Consider the following 20,079-nt stretch of genomic DNA (forward strand, 5'->3'; position numbering starts at 1 on the left):
GATGCCGCTGCGGCTACTAGTTCCGCTGCTGCTGCGGCTACTACTAGTTCCGATACCGCTGCTGCTCCTACTAGTTCCGATGCCGCTGCGGCTACTACTAGTTCCGATGCCGCTGCTGCTGCGGCTACTACTAATTCCGATACCGCTGCTGCTCCTACTAGATCCAATGCCGCTGCTGCTGCTGCTACTAGTTCCAATGCCGCTGCTGCTGCTGCTGCTACTAGTTCTGATGCCACCGCTGCTGATGCTGTTACTAGTTCCGATGCCGCCGCTGCTGATGCTGTTACTAGTTCTGATAGCTGGTGCTGCCGCTACTAGTTCCGATGCGGCTGCCGCTGCCGCTGCGGCTTCTGCTACTAGTTCCAATGCCGCCGCTGCTGATGCTGCTGCTACTACTAGTTCTGATGCCGCTGCTGATGCTGCTGCTACTACTAGTCCTGATGGCGCTGCTACTATTAGTTTTGATGCTGCTGCTGATGCTGCTACTATTAGTTTCAATGCTGACATAGCTGCTGCTATTGCTGCTACTAGTTTAAATGCCGCTGCTACCACTAATTCTGATGCCGCTGCTGATGCTGCTACTACTAGGTGTGATGCCGACGCTGCTACTACTAGGTCTGATGCCATTGCTGCTGCTACTACTAGTTCTGATGCCATCGCTGCTACTAGTTCTGATGCCGCTGCTGCTGCTACTACTAGTTCCAAAGCAGCAGCTGCTGCTACTACTAGTTCCGATGCTGATGTGGCTGCTGTTGCTGCTACTAGTTCCGATGCCACTGCTGCTGCTACTAGTTCCTATGCCGCTGCTGCTGCTACTACTAGTTCCAATGTCGCTGCTTCTGCTATTAGTTCTGAAGTCGCTGCTGCTACTAAGAGTTCCGAAGCCGCCGACGCTGCAGCTGCTGCTGCTAGTTCTGAAGCCGCTGCTGTTACTACTAGTTCCGAAGCTGCCAGTGCTTCAGCTTCTGCTACAAGTTCCGATGCCGCTGCTGCTACTACTAGTTCCAATACCGCTGATGCTCCTACTAGATCCAATGTCGCTGCAGCTGCTGCTACTTGTTCCGAAGTCCCCGCCGCTGCTTCTGCTTCTACTAGTTCAGAGGCTGCTTCTGCTACTAGTTCCGATGCTGCTGCTGCTGCTGCTAGTTCCGATGCTGCTGCTGCTGCTGCTAGTTCCGATGCTGCTGCTGCTGCTGCTAGTTCCGATGCTGCTGCTGCTGCTGCTGCTAGTTCCGATGCTGCTGCTGCTGCTGCTGCTAGTTCCGATGCTGCTGCTGCTACTAGTTCCGATGCCGCTGCTGCTGCTACTAGTTCCGATGCCGCTGCTGCTGCTATAAGTTTGGATGCCGCATCTGCTCTTGCTACTCATCCTGATGCCGTTGCTGCTGTTACTAGTTCCGATGGTGCTACTTCTTCTGCGGCCGTTACTAGTTTTGATGCCGCCGCTGCTCTCGCTACTAGTCCAGATGCTGTTACTAGTTTCGATGCCTCTGCTCCTGCTGCTAGTTCAGATGCCGGTGCTGCTGCTAGTTCTGATGCCGGTGCTGCTGCTAGTTCTGATGCCGGTTCTGCTGCTGCTGCTGCTAGTTCTGATGCCGGTTCTGCTGCTGCTGCTGCTAGTTCTGATGCCGGTTCTGCTGCTGCTGCTGCTAATTCTGATGCCGGTGCTGCTGCTGCTGCTAGTTCTGATGCCGGTTCTGCCACTGGTGCTTCTAGTTTTGATACCGCTGCTGCTGTTGCTGCTAGTTCCAATGCCGCTGCTGCTGTTGCTGCTAGTTCCAATGCCGCTGCTGCTGATGCTACTAGTTCCGATGCCGCTGCTGCTGATGCTACTAGTTCCGATGCCGCTGCTGCTGATGCTACTAGTTCTGATGCCGGTGCTGCTGATACTACTAGATCCAGTGCCGCTGCTGCTATTTCCAGTTCTGGTGCCGCTGCTGATGATGCTACTAGTTCCAGTGCCGCTGCTGATGATGCTACTAGTTCCAGTGCCACTGCTGCTACTTCTATTTCCGGTTCCGCTGCTGCTACTTCTAGTTCCGATGCCCCTGCTGCTGCTGCTAGTTCCAATGCCGCTGCTGCTACTTCTAGTTCCGATGCCCCTGCTGCTGCTGCTAGTTCCAATACTGGTGCTGCTGCTGCTACTGCAGCAGCTGCTAGTTCCAATGCCGCTGCTGCTACTAGTTCTGATGCCGCTGCTACTGCTACTAGTTCCGATGCGGGTGCTGCTGATGCTACTAGTTCCAGTGCCGATGCTGCTGATGCTACTAGTTCTAGTGCCGCTGCTGCTACTAGTTCCAATGCCGCTGCTACTGCTGCTAGTTCCGATGCTGCGGCTACTAGTTCCAATGCCGCTGGTACTGCTACTAGTTCCGATGCTGCTGCTACTAGTCCTGATGCCGTTGCTGCTGTTACTAGTTCCGATGGCGCTGCTGCTGCGGCTGTTACTAGTTCTGATGCTGCTGCTGTTGCGGCTGTTACTAGTTCCGATGCCACCGTAGCTGCAGCTGCTACTAGTTCTGTTGCGGCTGTTACTATTTCCGATGCCGCTGCTGATGCTGTTATTACTAGTTTTGATGCTAATGTAGCTGCTGTTACTGCTACTACTAGTTCCGATGCCACTGCTGCTACTACTAGGTGTGATGCCGACGCTCCTGCTACTACTAGGTCTGATGTCGCCACTACTACTACTACTAGTTCTGATGCCCCTGCTGCTGCTGCTGCTGCTAGTTCCGATGCCCATGCTGCTGCAGCTGCTAGTTCTGATGCCGGTGCTCCTACTGCTGCTGCTAGTTCCAATCAGTGGCAGCCAGTTCTGATGCCGCTGCTACTAGTTCCGATGCCGCTGCTACTAGTTTTGATGCCACTGCTGCTACAAGTTTTGATGCCGCATCTGCTCCTGCTACTAGTTTTGATGCCGTTGCTGCTGTTACTAGTTCTGATGCTGCTGCTGCTGCTGCGGCTGTTACTAGTTCTGATGCTGCTGCTGTTGCGGCTGTTACTAGTTCCGATGCCGCTGCAGCTGCAGCTGCTACTAGTTCTGTTGCGGCTGTTACTAGTTCCGATGCCACCATAGCTGCAGTTGCAGCTGCTACTAGTTCCGATGCTGCTGCTGCTGCTACTAGTTCTGATGGTGCCTCTGCTGCTGCTGCTACTAGTTCCTGTGCCACTGCTGCTACTAGTTCCTGTGCCGCTGCTGCTACTAGTACTAGGTCTGATGCTGACACTGCTGCTGCTACTAGTTCTGATGCCGCTGTTGATGCTGCTGCTACTAATAGTTCCGATGCCACTGCTGATGTTGCTACTACTAGTTCTGATGCTACTGCTGCTACTAGTTTTGCTGCTGATGTAGCTGCTGCTTTTGCTACTAGTTCCAATGCCGCTACTGCTACTACTAGGTGTAATGCCGACACTGCTGCTACTACTAGGTGTTATGCCGACGCTGCTGCTACTACTAGGTGTAATGCCGACGCTGCTGCTACTAATAGGTGTAATGCCGACGCTGCTGCTACTACTAGTTCCGATGCCGCTGCTGATGCTGGTTCCAATGCCACTGCTGCTGCTGCTGCTACTAGTTTCGATGCCACTGCTGCTGCTACTACTGGTTCCGATGCCACAGCTGCTGCTGCTACTAGTTCCTATGCCGCTGCTGCTGCTGCTACTACTGGTTCCGATACCACTGCTGCTGCTGCTGCTGCTACTAGTTCCGATGCCGGTGCTACTTCTGCTGCTACTAGTTCCGATGCCGGTGCTGCTTTTGCTGCTGCTAGTTCCGATGCCGGTGCTGCTTCTGCTGCTGCTAGTTCCAATGCCGGTGCTGCTTCTGCTAGTTCCAATGCCGGTGCTGCTTCTGCTGCCGCTAGTTTTGATGCCGGTGCTGCCGGTGCTGCTGCTGCTGCTAGTTCTGATGCCGGTTCTGCTGCTGCTGCTAGTTCAGATGCCGGTTCTGCTGCTGCTGCTGCTGCTGCTAGTTCTGATGCCGGTTCTGCTGCTGCTGCTGCTGCTGCTAGTTCTGATGCCGGTTCTGCTGCTGCTGCTGCTAGTTTTGATGTCGGTTCTGCTGCTGCTGCTGCTAATTCTGATGCCGGTGCTGCTGCTGCTGCTAGTTCTGATGCCGGTGCTGCTGCTGCTGCTTGTTCAGATGCCGGTGCAGCTACTGCTGCTAGTTCCGATGCCGGTGCTGCTGCTGCTGCTAGTTCCGATGCCGGTGCTGCTGCTGCTGCTAGTTCCGATGCCGGTGCTGCTGCTGCTGCTAGTTCCGATGCCGGTGCTGCTGCTAGTTCCGATGCCGCTGCTAATTCCGATGCCGCTGTTAATTCCGATGCCGCTGCTAGTTCCGATGCTGCTGCTGCTAGTTCCGAAGCCGCCCCTGCCGCTAGTTCCTATGCTAGTTCCGATGCTGGTGCCGCTGATGCTGCTGTTGCTGCTGCTTCTACTAGTTCCAATGCCGCTGCTGCTACTAGTTCCAATGCCGCTCCTGCTACTATTAGTTCCGATGCTGCTGGTGCTACTAGTTCCGATGCTGCTGCTAGTTCCGATGGTGCTGCTGCTACTAGTTCCAATGGCACAGCTTCTGCTGTGGCTGCTACTAGTTTTGATGCCGCCGCTGCTCTTGTTACTAGTCCTGATGCTGTTACTAGTTCCGATGCCGGTGCTTCTACTAGTTCCAATGCCACTGTTGCTGCTGCTTCTACTAGTTCCGATGCCACTGCTACTACTAGTTCTTATGCTGTTGTTGCTGCTGCTATTAGTTCCAATGCCGCTCATGCTACTACTAGTTTTGATGCCCCTGCTGCTGCTAGTTCCAAAGCTGCTGCTGCTGCTACTAGTTCCGATGCTGCTGCTGCTGCTGCTACTAGTTCCGATGCTGCTGCTGCTGCTGCTACTAGTTCCGATGCTGCTGCTGCTACTAGTTCCGATGCTGCTGCTACTAGTTCCGATGCTGCTGCTGCTGCTACTAGTTCCAATGGCGCTGTTACTAGTTCTGATGCTGCTGCTGCTGCGGCTGCTACTAGTTTTGATGCCACTGCTGCTCTTGCTACTAGTCCTGATGCTGTTACTAGTTCCGATGCTGCTGCTGCTGCTGCTGCTACTAGTTCCGATGGCGCTGTTACTAGTTCTGATGCTGCTGCTGCTACTACTAGTTTTGATGCCGCCGCTGCTCTTGTTACTAGTCCTGATGCTGTTACTAGTTCCGATGCCGGTGTTGCTGCTGCTTCTACTAGTTCCGATGCCACTGCTACTACTAGTTCTTATGCTGTTGTTGCTGCTGCTATTAGTTCCAATGCCGCTCATGCTACTACTAGTTTTGATGCTTCTGTTGCTGCTGCTATTAGTTCCAATGCCGCTCATGCTACTACTAGTTTCGATGCCCCTGCTGCTGCTACTAGTTCCGATGCCACTGCTACTACTAGTTCTTATGCTGTTGTTGCTGCTGCTATTAGTTCCAATGCCGCTCATGCTACTACTAGTTTTGATGCTTCTGTTGCTGCTGCTATTAGTTCCAATGCCGCTCATGCTACTACTAGTTCTGATGCTTCTGTTGCTGCTGCTATTAGTTCCAATGCCGCTCATGCTACTACTAGTTTCGATGCCCCTGCTGCTGCTGCTGCTACTAGTTCCGATGCCGCTGCTGCTGCTACTAGTTCCGATGCCGCTGCTGCTACTACTAGTTCCGATGCCGCTGCTGCTGCTAGTTCCAAAGCTGCTGCTGCTGCTACTAGTTCTGATGCCGCTGCTGCTGCTACTAGTTCCGATGCCGCTGCTGCTGCTAGTTCCAAAGCTGCTGCTGCTGCTACTAGTTCCGATGCCGCTGCTGCTGCTACTAGTTCCGATGCCGCTGCTGCTACTACTAGTTCCGATGCCGCTGCTGCTGCTAGTTCCAAAGCTGCTGCTGCTGCTACTAGTTCTGATGCTGCTGCTGCTGCTACTAGTTCTGATGCTGCTGCTGCTACTAGTTCCGATGCTGCTGTTGCTGCTACTAGTTCCACTGCTGCTGCTACTAGTTCCGCTGCTGCTGCTGCTGCTGCTGCTACTAGTTCCGATGGCGCTGCTGCTGCTGCTGCGGCTGTTACTAGGTCTGATGCTGCTGCGGCTGCTACTAGTTCCGATGCCGCTGCTGCTAGTTCCGATGCCACTGCTGCTACTAGTTCCGATGCCGCCGCCTCTGCTACTACTAGTTCCAATGCTGGTGGTGCTACTAGTTCCATTGCTGCTGCTGCTGCTGCTACTAGTTCCGTTACCGCTGCAGCTGCTGCTGCTACTACTACTAGGTCTATGCTGGCGCTGCAGCTACTACTAGTTCCGATGCCGCTGCTGCTGCTGCTACTGCTACTACTAGTTCCGATGCTGCTGCTGCTACTACTACTACTAGTCCTGATGCCGCTGCTGATGCTGCTGCTACTACTAGTTCCGATGCCGCTGCTGATGCTGCTACTACTAGTTTTGATGCTAATGTAGCTGCTGCTACTGCTACTACTAGTTCCGATGCCACTGCTGCTACTACTAGGTGTGATGCCGATGCTCCTGCTACTACTAGGTCTGATGTCGCCACTGCTACTACTACTAGTTCTGATGCACCTGCTGCTGCTGCTACTACTGCTAGTTCCGATGCCCCTGCTGCTGCAGCTGCTAGTTCCGATGCCGGTGCTCCTGCTGCTGCTAGTTCCAATCAGTGGCAGCCAGTTCCGATGACGCTGCTACTAGTTCCGATACCGCTGCTACTAGTTTCGATGCCACTGCTGCTACAAGTTTTGATGCCGCATCTGCTCCTGCTACAAGTTTTGATGCCGCATCTGCTCCTGCTACTAGTTTTGATGCTGCTGCGGCTGCGGCTATTACTAGTTCTGATGCCACCGTAGCTGCAGCTGCTACTAGTTCTGTTGCGGCGGCTACTAGTTCTGTTGCTGCTGCGACTACTACTAGTTCCGATGCCGCTGCTGCTGCTACTTCTTCCGATGCCGCTGTTTCTGCTGCTGCTACTACTTCCGATGCCGCTGCTGCTGCTACTGGTGCCGATGCCGCTGCTGCTGCTGCTACTAGTGCCGATGCCGCTGCTGCTGCTGCTACTAGTGCCAATGCCGCTGCTGCTGCTGCTGCTACTAGTTCCAATGCCGCTGCTGCTACTAGTGCCAATGCCAATGCTGCTGCTACTAATTCCGATGCCGCTGCTGCTGCTATTACTAATTCCGATGCCGCTGCTGCTGCTACTATTTCTGATGCTGACATGGCTGCTGCTGCTGCTGCTAGTTCCAATGCCGGTGCTGCTGCTGCCGCTGTTGCTGCTGCTAGTTCCGATGCCGGTGCTAGTTCCGAAGCTGCCGCTGCTTCTGTTGCTAGTTCTGATGCTACTGCTGCTTCTACTAGTTCTAATGCCGCTGCTGCTTCTTCTAGTTCTGATGCCGCTGTTGCTGCTGCTACTAGTTCCGATGCCGCTGTTGCTGCTGCTACTAGTTCCGATGCCCCTGTTGCTGCTGCTACTAGTTCCGATGCCCCTGTTGCTGCTGCTAGTTCCGGTGCCGCTGCTGGTGCTACTAGTTCCGATGCCGCTGCTGCTGATAGTTCCAAAGCCGCTGCTGCTGCTACTAGTTCCAAAGCCGCTGCTGCTGCTACTAGTTCCAAAGCCGCTGCTGCTGCTACTAGTTCCAAAGCCGCTGCTGCTACAAGTTTTGATGCTGCATCTGCTCCTGCTACTAGTCTTGATGCGTTGCTGCTGTTACTAGTTCCGATGGCGCAGCTTCTGCTGCGGCTGTTACTAGTTTTGATGCCGCCGCTGCTCTTGCTACTAGTCTTGATGCTGTTACTAGTTCCGATGCCGCTGCTTCTACTGCTGCTAGTTCCAATAATGCTGCTGCTGTTAGTTCCAATGCCGCTGTTGCTGCCGCTGTTACTGCTGCTTCTGCTAGTTTCAGTGCCGCTGCTGCTTCAACTAGTTCCAATGTCACTGCTACTACTGCTACTATTCCAATGCCACTCATGCTACTACTAGTTCTGATGCTGCTGCTGCTGCTACTAGTTCCGATGCTGCTGCTGCTGCTACTAGTTCCGATGCTGCTGCTGCTACTAGTTCCGATGCAGCTGCTGCTACTAGTTCCAATGCCGCTGCTGCTACTAGTTTTGATGCCGCATCTGCTCCTGCTACTAGTTCTGATGCCGTTGCTACTGTTACTAGTTCCGATGGCGCTTCTTCTACTGCGGCTGTTACTAGTTTTGATGCCGCCGCTTCTCTTGCTACTAATCCTGATGCTGTTAATAGTTCCGATGCTGCTGCTTCTGCTGCTGCTGTTGCTGCTGCTTCTACTAGTTCCAATGCCGCTGCTGCTGCTTCTACTAGTTCCGATGCCGCCGCCTCTTTTGCTGCTACTAGTTCCAATGCCGCTCATGCTACTACTAGTTCCGATATCCCTGCTGCTGCTACTAATTCCAATGCCGCTGCTGCTGCTACTACTTCCGATGCTGCTGCTGATGCTACTACTACTAGGTCTGATGCTGACGCTGCTGATGCTACTACTACTAGGTCTTATGCCGACGCTGCTGCTGCTACTAGTTCCGATGCCGCTGCTGATGCTGCTGCTACTACTAGTTCCGATGCTGCTGCTGATGCTGCTACTACTAGTTTTGATGATGATGTAGCTGCTGCTACTGCTACTACTAATTTTGATGCCACTGCTGCTACTACTAGGTGTGATGCCGCTGCTGATGCTGCTGCTACTACTAGGTCTGATGATGATGCTGCTACTACTACTATTTCTGATGCCCCTGCTGCTGTTAGTTCCGATGACCCTGCTGCGGCTGTTGCTGCTGCTGCTAGTTCCGATGCCGGTGCTCCTGCTGCTGCTAGTTCCAATGCCGATGCCGCTGCTGCTAGTTCCAATGCCGATGCCGCTGCTACTAGTTCCGATGCCGCTGCTACTAGTTTCGATGCCACTGCTGCTACAAGTTTTGATGCCGCATCTGCTCCTGCTACTAGTTTTGATGCTGCCGCTGCTCCTGCTTCTAGTCCTGATGCCGTTGCTGCTGTTACTAGTTCTGATGATGGTGCTGCTGCTGCGGCTGTTACTAGTTCTCAAGCTGCTGCTGTTGCGGCTGTTACTAGTTCCGATGCCACTGTAGCTGCAGCTGTTACTAGTTCTGATGCTGCTGCTACTAGTTCTGCTGCTGCGGCTGCTACTAGTTCCGTTGCTGCTGCTACTACTTCCGATGCAGCTGCTTCTGCTGCTGCTATTAGTTCCGATGCAGCTGCTTCTGCTGATGCTACTAGTTCCGATGCAGCTGCTGCTACTACTAGTCCCAATGCCGGTGCTGCTGCTACTACTAGTCCCAATGCCGGTGCTGCTGCTACTACTAGTCCCAATGCCGGTGCTGCTGCTGCTGCTGCTAGTTCCGATGCCGGTGCTGCTGCTGCTAGTTCCGATGCCGGTGCTAATTCCGATGCCACGGCTGCTGCTAGTTCTGATGCTGCTGCTACAAGTTTTGATGCTGGATCTGCTCCTGCTACTAGTCTTGATGCGTTGCTGCTGTTACTAGTTCCGATGGCGCTGCTTCTGCTGCGGCTGTTACTAGTTCTAATGCTGCTGCTGCTGCGTCTGCTACTAGTTTTGATGCCGCCGCTGCTCTTGCTACTAGTCTTGATGCTGTTACTAGTTCCGATGCCGCTGCTTCTGCTGCTGCTAGTTCCAATAATGCTGCTGCTGTTAGTTCCAATGCCGCTGCTGCTGTTGCTGTTGGTTCTACTAGTTCCAATACCGCTACCGCTGTTACTGCTGCTTCTGCTAGTTTCAATGCCGCTGCTGCTTCAACTAGTTCCAATGCCACTGCTACTACTGCTACTATTCCAATGCCACTCATGCTACTACTAGTTCCGATGCCCCTGCTGCTGCTACTGCTAGTTCCAAAGCTGCTGCTGCTGCTGCTACTAGTTCCAAAGCTGCTGCTGCTGCTGCTACTAGTTCCGATGCTGCTGCTGCTGCTACTAGTTCCGATGCCACTGCTGCTACTACTAGTTCCGATGCCACTGCTGCTACTAGTTCTGATGCCGCTGCTGCTACTAGTTCTGATGCCGCTGCTGCTACTAGTTCCGATGCTGCTGCTACAAGTTTTGATGCCGCATCTGCTCCTGCTACTAGTTCTGATGCCGTTGCTACTGTTACTAGTTCCGATGGCGCTGCTTCTACTGCGGCTGTTACTAGTTTTGATGCCGCCGCTTCTCTTGCTACTAATCCTGATGCTGTTACTAGTTCCGATGCTGGTGCTTCTGCTGCTGCTGTTGCTGCTGCTTCTACTAGTCCCAATGCCGCTGCTGCTGCTTCTACTAGTTCCGATGCCGCCGCCTCTTTTGCTGCTACTAGTTCCAATGCCGCTCATGCTACTACTAGTTCCGATGTCCCTGCTGCTGCTACTAATTCCAATGCCGCTGCTGCTGCTACTAATTCCAATGCCGCTGCTGCTGCTACTACTACTAGGTCTGATGCTGACGCTGCTGATGCTACTACTACTAGGTCTTATGCCGACGCTGCTGCTGCTACTAGTTCCGATGCCGCTGCTGATGCTGCTGCTACTGCTAGTTCCGATGCTGCTGCTGATGCTGCTACTACTAGTTTTGATGCTGATGTAGCTGCTGCTACTGCTACTACTAATTTTGATGCCACTGCTGCTACTACTAGGTGTGATGCCGCTGCTGATGCTGCTGCTGCTACTACTAGGTCTGATGACGACGCTGCTACTACTACTATTTCTGATGCCCCTGCTGCTGTTAGTTCCGATGCCCCTGCTGCGGCTGTTGCTGCTAGTTCCGATGCCGGTGCTCCTGCTGCTGCTAGTTCCAATGCCGATGCCACTGCTACTAGTTCCGATGCCACTGCTGCTACAAGTTTTGATGCCGCATCTGCTCCTGCTACTAGTTTTGATGCTGCCGCTGCTCCTGCTTCTAGTCCTGATGCCGTTGCTGCTGTTACTAGTTCTGATGACGGTGCTGCTGCTGCGGCTGTTACTAGTTCTCAAGCTGCTGCTGTTACTAGTTCCGATGCCACTGTAGCTGCAGCTGCTACTAGTTCCGATGCTGCTGCTACTAGTTCTGCTGCTGCTGCTGCTACTAGTTCTGCTGCTGCGGCTGCTACTAGTTCCGTTGCTGCTGCTGCGACGACTACTACTTCCGAAGCCGCTGCTGCTGCTACTACTTCCGATGCAGCTGCTTCTGCTGCTGCTATTAGTTCCGATGCAGCTGCTTCTGCTGATGCAACTAGTTCCGATGCAGCGGCTGCTACTACTAGTCCCAATGCCGGTGCTGTTGCTACTACTAATTCCGATGCCGCTGCTGCTGCTGCTAGTTCCGATGCCAGTGCTGCTGCTGCTAGTTCCGATGCCGGTGCTAATTCCGATGCCACGGCTGCTGCTAGTTCCGATGCTGCTGCTGCTGTTACTAGTTCCAATGGCGCCGCTGCTGCTGTTGCTGTTAGTTCCGTTGCAACTGCTGCTGCTGCTACTAGTTCCGATGCTGCTGCTACAAGTTTTGATGCTGCATCTGCTCCTGCTACTAGTCCTGTTGCGTTCCTACTGTCACTAGTTCCGATGCCGCTGTAGCTGCAGCTGCGGCTGCGGCTGCTACTAGTACCGATGCTGCTGCGGCTGCTACTAGTTCCGATGCCGCTGCGGCTACTACTAGTTCCGCTGCTGCTGCGGCTACTACTAGTTCCGATACCGCTGCTGCTCCTACTAGTTCCGATGCCGCTGCGGCTACTACTAGTTCCGATGCCGCTGCTGCTGCGGCTACTACTAATTCCGATACCGCTGCTGCTCCTACTAGATCCAATGCCGCTGCTGCTGCTGCTACTAGTTCCAATGCCGCTGCTGCTGCTGCTGCTACTAGTTCTGATGCCACCGCTGCTGATGCTGTTACTAGTTCCGATGCCGCCGCTGCTGATGCTGTTACTAGTTCTGATAGCTGGTGCTGCTGCTACTAGTTCCGATGCGGCTGCCGCTGCCGCTGCGGCTTCTGCTACTAGTTCCAATGCCGCCGCTGCTGATGCTGCTGCTACTACTAGTCCTGATGGCGCTGCTACTATTAGTTTTGATGCTGCTGCTGATGCTGCTACTACTAGTTTCAATGCTGACATAGCTGCTGCTATTGCTGCTAATAGTTTAAATGCCGCTGCTACCACTAATTCTGATGCCGTTGCTGATGCTGCTACTACTAGGTGTGATGCCGACGCTGCTACTACTAGGTCTGATGCCATTGCTGCTGCTACTACTAGTTCTGATGCCATCGTTGCTACTAGTTCTGATGCCGCTGCTGCTGCTACTACTAGTTCCAAAGCAGCAGCTGCTGCTACTACTAGTTCCGATGCTGATGTGGCTGCTGTTGCTGCTACTAGTTCCGATGCCACTGCTGCTGCTACTAGTTCCTATGCCGCTGCTGCTGCTACTACTAGTTCCAATGTCGCTGCTTCTGCTATTAGTTCTGAAGTCGCTGCTGCTACTAAGAGTTCCGAAGCCGCCGACGCTGCAGCTGCTGCTGCTAGTTCTGAAGCCGCTGCTGTTACTACTAGTTCCGAAGCTGCCAGTGCTTCAGCTTCTGCTACTAGTTCCGATGCCGCTGCTGCTACTACTAGTTCCAATACCGCTGATGCTCCTACTAGATCCAATGTCGCTGCAGCTGCTGCTAATTGTTCCGAAGTCTCCGCCGCTGCTTCTGCTTCTACTAGTTCATAGGCTGCTTCTGCTACTAGTTCCGATGCTGCTGCTGCTGCTGCTAGTTCCGATGCTGCTGCTGCTGCTAGTTCCGATGCTGCTGCTGCTGCTAGTTCCGATGCTGCTGCTGCTACTAGTTCGGATGCCGCTGCTGCTACTAGTTCCGATGCCGCTGCTGCTGCTACTAGTTCCGATGCCGCTGCTGCTGCTACTAGTTCCGATGCCGCTGCTGCTGCTATAAGTTTGGATGCCGCATCTGCTCTTGCTACTCATCCTGATGCCGTTGCTGCTGTTACTAGTTCCGATGGTGCTACTTCTTCTGCGGCCGTTACTAGTTTTGATGCCGCCGCTGCTCTCGCTACTAGTCCAGATGCTGTTACTAGTTTCGATGCCTCTGCTCCTGCTATTAGTTCCGATGCCGGCGCTGCTGTTGGTGGTACTAGATCCGATGTTGCCGCTGCTGCTGCTGCTAGTTCCAATGGCGTTGCTGCTAGTTCTGATGCCACCACTGCTGCTGCTGCTGCTACTAGTTCCGATGCTGCCGCCTCTGCTGCTGCTACTAGTTCCAATGCTGCCGGTGCTACTAGTTCCAATACTGCTGCTGGTGCTACTAGGTCTGATACCACTGCCGCCGCTGCTAGTACCGATGCTGCTGCGGCTGCTACTAGTTCCGATGCCGCTGCGGCTACTACTAGTTCCGATGCCGCTGCTGCTGCGGCTACTACTAGTTCCGATACCGCTGCTGCTCCTACTAGATCCAATGCCGCTGCTTCCGCTGCTGCTACTAGTTCCGATGCAGCTGCGGCTGCGGCTGCTACTAGTACCGATGCTGCTGCGGCTGCTACTAGTTCCGATGCCGCTGCGGCTACTACTAGTTCCGATGCCGCTGCTGCTGCGGCTACTACTAGTTCCAATACCGCTGCTGCTCCTACTAGATCCAATGCCGCTGCTTCCGCTGCTGCTACTAGTTCCGATGCTGCCGCTGCTGCTGCTGCTACTAGTTCCAATGCCGCTGCTGCTGCTGCTACTAGTTCTGATGCCACCTCTGCTGATGCTGTTACTAGTTCCGATGCCGCCGCTGCTGATGCTGTTACTAGTTCTGATAGCTGGTGCTGCTGCTACTAGTTCCGATGCGGCTGCCGCTGCCGCTGCGGCTTCTGCTACTAGTTCCAATGCCGCCGCTGCTGATGCTGCTGCTACTACTAGTTCTGATGCCGCTGCTGATGCTGCTGCTACTACTAGTCCTGATGGCACTGCTACTATTAGTTTTGATGCTGCTGCTGATGCTGCTACTACTAGTTTCAATGCTGACATAGCTGCTGCTATTGCTGCTACTAGTTTAAATGCCGCTGCTACCGCTAATTCTGATGCCGCTGCTGATGCTGCTACTACTAGGTGTGATGCCGACGCTGCTACTACTAGGTCTGATGCCATTGCTGCTGCTACTACTAGTTCTGATGCCATCGCTGCTACTAGTTCTGATGCCGCTGCTGCTACTACTAGTTCCAAAGCAGCAGCTGCTGCTACTACTAGTTCCGATGCTGATGTGGCTGCTGTTGCTGCTACTAGTTCCGATGCCACTGCTGCTGCTACTAGTTCCTATGCCGCTGCTTCTGCTACTACTAGTTCCAATGTCGCTGCTTCTGCTATTAGTTCTGAAGTCGCTGCTGCTACTAAGAGTTCCGAAGCCGCCGACGCTGCAGCTGCTGCTGCTAGTTCTAAAGCCGCTGCTGTTACTACTAGTTCCGAAGCTGCCAGTGCTTCAGCTTCTGCTACTAGTTCCGATGCCGCTGCTGCTACTACTAGTTCCAATACCGCTGATGCTCCTACTAGATCCAATGTCGCTGCAGCTGCTGCTACTTGTTCCGAAGTCCCCGCCGCTGCTTCTGCTTCTACTAGTTCAGAGGCTGCTTCTGCTACTAGTTCCGATGCTGCTGCTGCTGCTGCTAGTTCCGATGCTGCTGCTGCTGCTGCTAGTTCCGATGCTGCTGCTGCTGCTGCTAGTTCCGATGCTGCTGCTGCTGCTAGTTCCGATGCTGCTGCTGCTGCTAGTTCCGATGCTGCTGCTGCTGCTGCTGCTGCTAGTTCCGATGCTGCTGCTGCTGCTACTAGTTCCGATGCCGCTGCTGCTACTAGTTCCGATGCCGCTGCTGCTGCTACTAGTTCCGATGCCGCTGCTGCTGCTATAAGTTTGGATGCAGCATCTGCTCTTGCTACTCATCCTGATGCCGTTGCTGCTGTTACTAGTTCCGATGGTGCTACTTCTTCTGCGGCCGTTACTAGTTTTGATGCCGCCGCTGCTCTCGCTACTAGTCCAGATGCTGTTACTAGTTTCGATGCCTCTGCTCCTGCTATTAGTTCCGATGCCGGCGTTGCTGTTGGTGGTACTAGATCCGATGTTGCCGCTGCTGCTGCTGCTGCTGCTGCTAGTTCCGATGCAGCTGCTACTAGTTCCAATGGCGTTGCTGCTAGTTCTGATGCCACCACTGCTGCTGCTACTAGTTCCGATGCTGCCGCCTCTGCTGCTGCTACTAGTTCCAATGCTGCCGGTGCTACTAGTTCCAATACTGCTGCTGGTGCTACTAGGTCTGATACCACTGCCGCCGCTGCTGATAGTTCCGATGCCGGTACCGCCGCTGCTTCTGCTACTCGTTCCAATGCCGCTACCGCCGCTGCTTCTGCTACTCGTTCCAATGCCGCTACCGCCGCTGCTTCTGCTACTAGTTCCAATGCCTCCGCTGCTGCTACTAGTTCCGATGCTGCTGCTACTACTAGTACCGATGCCGTTGCATCAGCAGCTGCTACTACTACTTCAGATGCTGCTGCTACTACTAGTGCCGCTGCTGATGCTGCTGCTACTACTAGTCCCGATGCCGCTGCTGATGCTGCTGCTACTACTAGTCCCGATGCCGCTGCTGATGCTGCTGCTACTACTAGTCCCGATGCCGTTGCAGATGCTGCTGCTGCTACTAGTCCCGATGCCGTTGCAGATGCTGCTACTACTAGTCCCGATGCCGTTGCAGATGCTGCTGCTACTACTAGTCCCGATGCCGTTGCAGATGCTGCTGCTACTACTAGTCCCGATGCCGCTGCTGATGCTGCTGCTACTACTAGTCCCGATGCCGCTGCTGATGCTGCTGCTACTACTAGTCCCGATGCCGCTGCTGATGCTGCTGCTACTACTAGTCCCGATGCCGTTGCAGATGCTGCTGCTACTACTAGTCCCGATGCCGTTGCAGATGCTGCTACTACTAGTCCCGATGCTGTTGCAGATGCTGCTGCTACTACTAGTCCCGATGCTGTTGCAGATGCTGCTGCTACTACTAGTCCCGATGCTGTTGCAGATGCTGCTGCTACTACTAGTCCCGATGCCGCTGCTGATGCTGCTGCTACTACTAGTCCCGATGCCGCTGCTGATGCTGCTGCTACTACTAGTCCCGATGCCGCTGCTGATGCTGCTGCTACTACTAGTCCCTATGCCGCTGCTGATGCTGCTGCTACTACTAGTTTTGATGCTGATGTAGCTGCTGCTACTGTTACTACTATTTCCAATGCCGCTGCTGCTACTACTGATTCTGATGCCGCTGCTGATGCAGCTGCTACTACTACTAGGTGTGATGCCACTGCTGATGCTGCTGCTACTAGTTCTGATGCCGCCCGATGCCGCTGCTGCTACTGATTCTGCTACTGCTAGTTTTGATGCTGATGTAGCTGCTGCTGCTACTAATTCTGATGCCGCTGCTGCTACTACTAGGTGTAATGCCAACTTTGTTGCTACTACTAGGTCTGATGCCGTCGCCGCTGCTACTACTAGTTCCGATGCCTTTGCTGATGCTGATGCTGCTGCTACTTACTAGTTCTGATGCTGACGTGGCTGCTTCTGCTTCTACTACTAGTTCTGATGCCGCTGCTGCTGCTGCTACTACTAGTTCTGATGCCGCTGCTGCTACTGGTTCTGATGCCGCTGCAGCTACTACTAGTTCCGATGCCGCTGCTGCTGCTACTAATTTTGATGCCGCTGCTGCTTGCAGCTACTAATTCTGATACCGCTGCTGCTGCTGCTACTAGTTCCGATGCTGACGTGGCTTCTGCTGCTACTAGTTCCGATTCCGCTGCTGCTACTAGTTCCGATGCCGCTGCTGCGTCTGCTGCTGCTAGTTCCGCTGCTGCTGCGTCTGCTGCTGCTAGTTCCGCTGCTGCTGCGTCTGCTGCTGCTAGTTCCGCTGCTGCTGCTGCTGCTAGTTCCGCTGCTGCTGCTGCTAGTTCCGAAGCTGCCGACGCTGCAGCTGCTGCTACTAGTTCTGGTATTGCTGCTGCTGATGCTACTAGTTCCGATGCCACTGCTACTACTACTAGTTACGATGCCCCTGCTGCTGCTGCTAGTTCTGATGCCGCTGCTGCTGCTGATAGTCCCGATGCCGCTGCTGCTGCTGCTAGTTCCGATGCCGCTGCCGCTGCTGCTAGTTCCGATGCCGCTGCTAGTTCCGATGCAGCTGCTGCTGCTGCTAGTTCCGATGCCGCTGCTAGTTCCGATGCAGCTGCTGCTGCTGCTAGTTCCGATGCCGCTGCTAGTTCCGATGCAGCTGCTGCTGCTGCTAGTTCCGATGCCGCTGCTAGTTCCGATGCCGCTGCTGCTGCTGCTAGTTCCGATGCCGCTGCTAGTTCCGATGCAGCTGCTGCTGCTGCTACTAGTTCCGATGCCGGTGCTGCTGCTGTAGCTGCTGCTAGTTCCGATGCCGCTGCTGCTGCTAGTTCCGATGCCGCTGCTGCTGCTGCTACTAGTTCCGATGCCGGTGCTGCTGCTGTAGCTGCTGCTAGTTCCGATGCCGGTGCTGCTGCTGTAGCTGCTGCTAGTTCCGATGCCGCTGCTGCTGCTGCTGCTAGTTCCGATGCCGCTGCTGCTGCTGCTGCTAGTTCCGATGCCGCTGCTGCTGCCGCTAGTTCCGATGCCGGTGCTACTGCTGCTACTAGTTCTGATCCCTCTGCTGCTACTAGTTTCAAAGCCTCTGCAGCTGCTACTAATTTTGATGCGGCTGGTGCTGCTATTGTTCCGATACCGCTGCTACTATTTCCGATGCCACTGCTGCTACAAGTTTTGATGCCGCATCTGCTCCTGCTACTAGTCCTGATGCCGTCGCTGCTAGTTCCGGTATTGCTGCTGCTGATACTACTAGTTCCGATGCCCCTGCTGTTGCTACTAGTTCTGATGCCATTGCTGCTGCTACTAGTTTTGATGCCACTTCTGCTGCTAGTTCCAAAGCCTCTGCCGCTGCTACTAGTTCCGATGCCACCGCCGCTGCTGCTCCTACTAGATCCAATGCCACTGCTGCTACTACTGCCGATGCCTCTGCTTCCGCTGCTGCTATTAGTTCTGATGCCGCCACTGCTGCTACTAGTTCCGATGCTACCGCTGCTGCTTCTAGTTCCGATGCCGCCGCTGGTGATGCCGTTACTAGTTCTGATGTCGCTACTAGTTCCAATGCCATCTCTGCTGCTGTTACTAATTCCGATGCTGCTGGTGCTACTAGTTCTGATACCGCTGGTGCTGCTGCTACTAGTTTCAATGCCGCCGCTGCTGCTACTAGTTCTGATGCTGCTGCTGATGCTGCTGCTACTACTAATCCAAATGCCACTGCTGATGCTGCTGTTGCTACTAGTCCCGATGCCGTTGCTGATGCTGCTGCTACTACTTGTTCCGATGCCACTGCTGATGCTGCTACTACTAATAGTTCCGATGCCGCTGCTGATGCTGCTACTACTAGTTTCGATGCTGAAGTAGCTGCTGCTGCTGATACTACTAGTTCCGATGCCGCTGCTGCTGCTGCTACTACTAATTCTGATGCCGCTGCTGCTACTACTAGGTGTGATGCCGACGCTGCTGCTACTACTATTTCCGATGCCGTTGCTGATGCTGCTGCTACTACTAGGTCTGATGCCATCGCTGCTGCTACTACTAGTTCTGATGCCGATGGTGCTTCTGCCACTAGTTCTGATGCCGCTGCTGCTTCTGCTACTAGTTCTGATGCCGCTGCTGCTACTACTAGTTCTGAAGTCGATGCTGCTGCTGCTACTAGTTTCGATGCCGCCGATGCAGCTGCTGCTACTACTAGTTCTGATACCGCTGCTGCTACTACTAGTTCTGATGCCGCTGCTGCTACTACTAGTTCTGATGCTGATGTGGCTGCTGCTGCTACTATTAGTTCCAATGTCGCTGCTACTAGTTCTGAAGCTGCCGATGCTGCAGCTGCCGCTACTAGTTCTGAAGCCGCTGCTGCTACTACTAGTTTCGAAGCTGCTGCCGTTCCAGCTTCTGCTACTAGTTCCGAAGCCGCTGCTGCTACTACTAGTTCCGATGCCGCTGCTGCTACTAATTTTAATGCCGCTGCTGGTGCTGCTACTAATTTTAATGCCGCTGCTGGTGCTGCCACTAGTTTCAAAGCCCCCACCACTGCATCTGCTGCTACTTGTTCCGAAGCCCCCGCCGCTGCTTCTGCTGCTACTAGTTCAGAGGCTTCTAATGCTACTAGTTCTGATGCTGCCACTAGTTCTGATGCCGCCGCTGCTGCTGATGCTACTAGTTCCAATGCCCTTGCTGCTGCTACTAGTTCCGATGTTGCTACTACTAGTTCCGATGCTGTTGCTACTAGTTCCTGTCACTGCATCTGCTGCTACTAAGTTTTGCTGCTGCTACTAGTTCCAATGCCACTGCTTTTGCTACTGTTGATACTAGTTCCAATGCAGCTTGTGCTGCTACTGGTTCCTATGATACTGCTGCTACTATTTCCAATGTCGTTGCAGTGACTGCTACTAGTTCTAATGCCGCTGCAGCTTCTGCTACTAATTTCGGTGTCGCTGCAGCTGCTGCTCCTAGTTTTGGTGCTGCTGCAGCTGCTGCTACTAGTTTCGGTGTTGCTGCTGCTGATGCTACTAGTTCCGATGCTGCTGCTGATGCTGCTAGTTCCGATGCCACTGCTACTACTACTAGTTACAATGCCCCTGCTGCTGCTAGTTCCGATGCCGCTGCTGCTAGTTCCAATGCCGGTGCTGCTGCTAGTTCCAATGCCGGTGCTGCTGCTAGTTCCAATGCCGCTGCAGCTGCTGCCAGTTCCAATGCTGCTACTAGTTTTGATGCCTCTGCTGATGCTAGTTCCAAAGCCTCTGCAGCTGCTACTAGTTCTGATGCTGCTGCTACTGCTATTGTTCCGATGCCGCTGCTACTATTTCCGATGCCACTGCTGCTACAAGTTTTGATGCTGCCGCTGCTCCTGCTACTAGTCCTGATGCCACTACTGCTACTAGTTCCGATGCCGCCGCTGCGGCTACTAGTTCCGATGCCGCCGCTGCTGCTACTAGTTCCGATGCGCCGCTGCTGCTACTAGTTCCGATGCCGCTGAT

At 53.9% G+C, this 20,079-nt stretch overlaps 4 protein-coding genes across 4 annotated transcripts; all 4 read left to right on the forward strand.

The window, feature by feature from the left end:
• Positions 1 to 262: 262 nt before the first annotated feature.
• Positions 263 to 11,577, forward strand: LOC137628509 (pneumococcal serine-rich repeat protein-like). Its single transcript, XM_068359661.1, has 10 exons — positions 263 to 1,172; positions 1,467 to 2,063; positions 2,151 to 2,771; positions 2,804 to 4,858; positions 4,962 to 4,974; positions 5,064 to 5,644; positions 6,292 to 6,633; positions 6,675 to 7,854; positions 7,988 to 9,691; positions 10,026 to 11,577. The coding sequence occupies exons 1-10, from the start codon at positions 263 to 265 to the stop codon at positions 11,575 to 11,577; spliced, it is 9,555 nt and encodes a 3,184-aa protein (XP_068215762.1).
• Positions 11,578 to 11,901: 324 nt separating this feature from the next.
• LOC137628510 (antifreeze protein Maxi-like) lies at positions 11,902 to 12,705 on the forward strand. The gene has a single exon (XM_068359662.1). It carries the CDS (start codon positions 11,902 to 11,904, stop codon positions 12,703 to 12,705), a length of 804 nt encoding a protein of 267 aa, XP_068215763.1.
• A 22-nt stretch (positions 12,706 to 12,727) lies between these two features.
• LOC137628511 (pneumococcal serine-rich repeat protein-like) lies at positions 12,728 to 16,541 on the forward strand. Its single transcript, XM_068359663.1, has 5 exons — positions 12,728 to 12,744; positions 12,873 to 13,793; positions 13,891 to 14,660; positions 14,886 to 16,082; positions 16,297 to 16,541. Exons 1-5 carry the CDS (start codon positions 12,728 to 12,730, stop codon positions 16,539 to 16,541), a joined length of 3,150 nt encoding a protein of 1,049 aa, XP_068215764.1.
• Positions 16,542 to 16,669: 128 nt separating this feature from the next.
• On the forward strand, positions 16,670 to 20,063 carry LOC137628513 (pneumococcal serine-rich repeat protein-like). Its single transcript, XM_068359664.1, has 4 exons — positions 16,670 to 17,120; positions 17,358 to 17,745; positions 17,778 to 19,336; positions 19,483 to 20,063. The coding sequence occupies exons 1-4, from the start codon at positions 16,670 to 16,672 to the stop codon at positions 20,061 to 20,063; spliced, it is 2,979 nt and encodes a 992-aa protein (XP_068215765.1).
• Positions 20,064 to 20,079: the final 16 nt, after the last annotated feature.

Source organism: Palaemon carinicauda, chromosome 36 (genome assembly GCF_036898095.1).
Source record: "Palaemon carinicauda isolate YSFRI2023 chromosome 36, ASM3689809v2, whole genome shotgun sequence".
Taxonomy (NCBI): domain Eukaryota; kingdom Metazoa; phylum Arthropoda; class Malacostraca; order Decapoda; family Palaemonidae; genus Palaemon; species Palaemon carinicauda.

Coding starts and splice junctions, on each gene's coding strand:
- LOC137628513 (XM_068359664.1), top strand. CDS start 16,670: ATGCCGCTGCTGCTGCTACTAATTTTGATGCCGCTGCTGCTTGCAGCT. Junction 17,121..17,357: donor TGCCGCTGCTGCTGCTGCTA/GTTCCGATGCCG, acceptor GTTCCGATGCAG/CTGCTGCTGCTGCTACTAGT. Junction 17,746..17,777: donor GCTATTGTTCCGATACCGCT/GCTACTATTTCC, acceptor TGCTGCTACAAG/TTTTGATGCCGCATCTGCTC.
- LOC137628509 (XM_068359661.1), top strand. CDS start 263: ATGCCGCCGCTGCTGATGCTGTTACTAGTTCTGATAGCTGGTGCTGCC. Junction 6,634..6,674: donor CCCTGCTGCTGCAGCTGCTA/GTTCCGATGCCG, acceptor AGTTCCAATCAG/TGGCAGCCAGTTCCGATGAC. Junction 9,692..10,025: donor GTTCCAATAATGCTGCTGCT/GTTAGTTCCAAT, acceptor TGCTGCTACTAG/TTCTGATGCCGCTGCTGCTA.
- LOC137628511 (XM_068359663.1), top strand. Junction 14,661..14,885: donor TGCTGCTGCTGCTGCTGCTA/GTTCCGATGCTG, acceptor GTTTGGATGCAG/CATCTGCTCTTGCTACTCAT. Junction 16,083..16,296: donor TGATGCTGCTGCTACTACTA/GTCCCGATGCCG, acceptor TACTACTACTAG/GTGTGATGCCACTGCTGATG.
- LOC137628510 (XM_068359662.1), top strand. CDS start 11,902: ATGCCGCCGCTGCTGATGCTGTTACTAGTTCTGATAGCTGGTGCTGCT.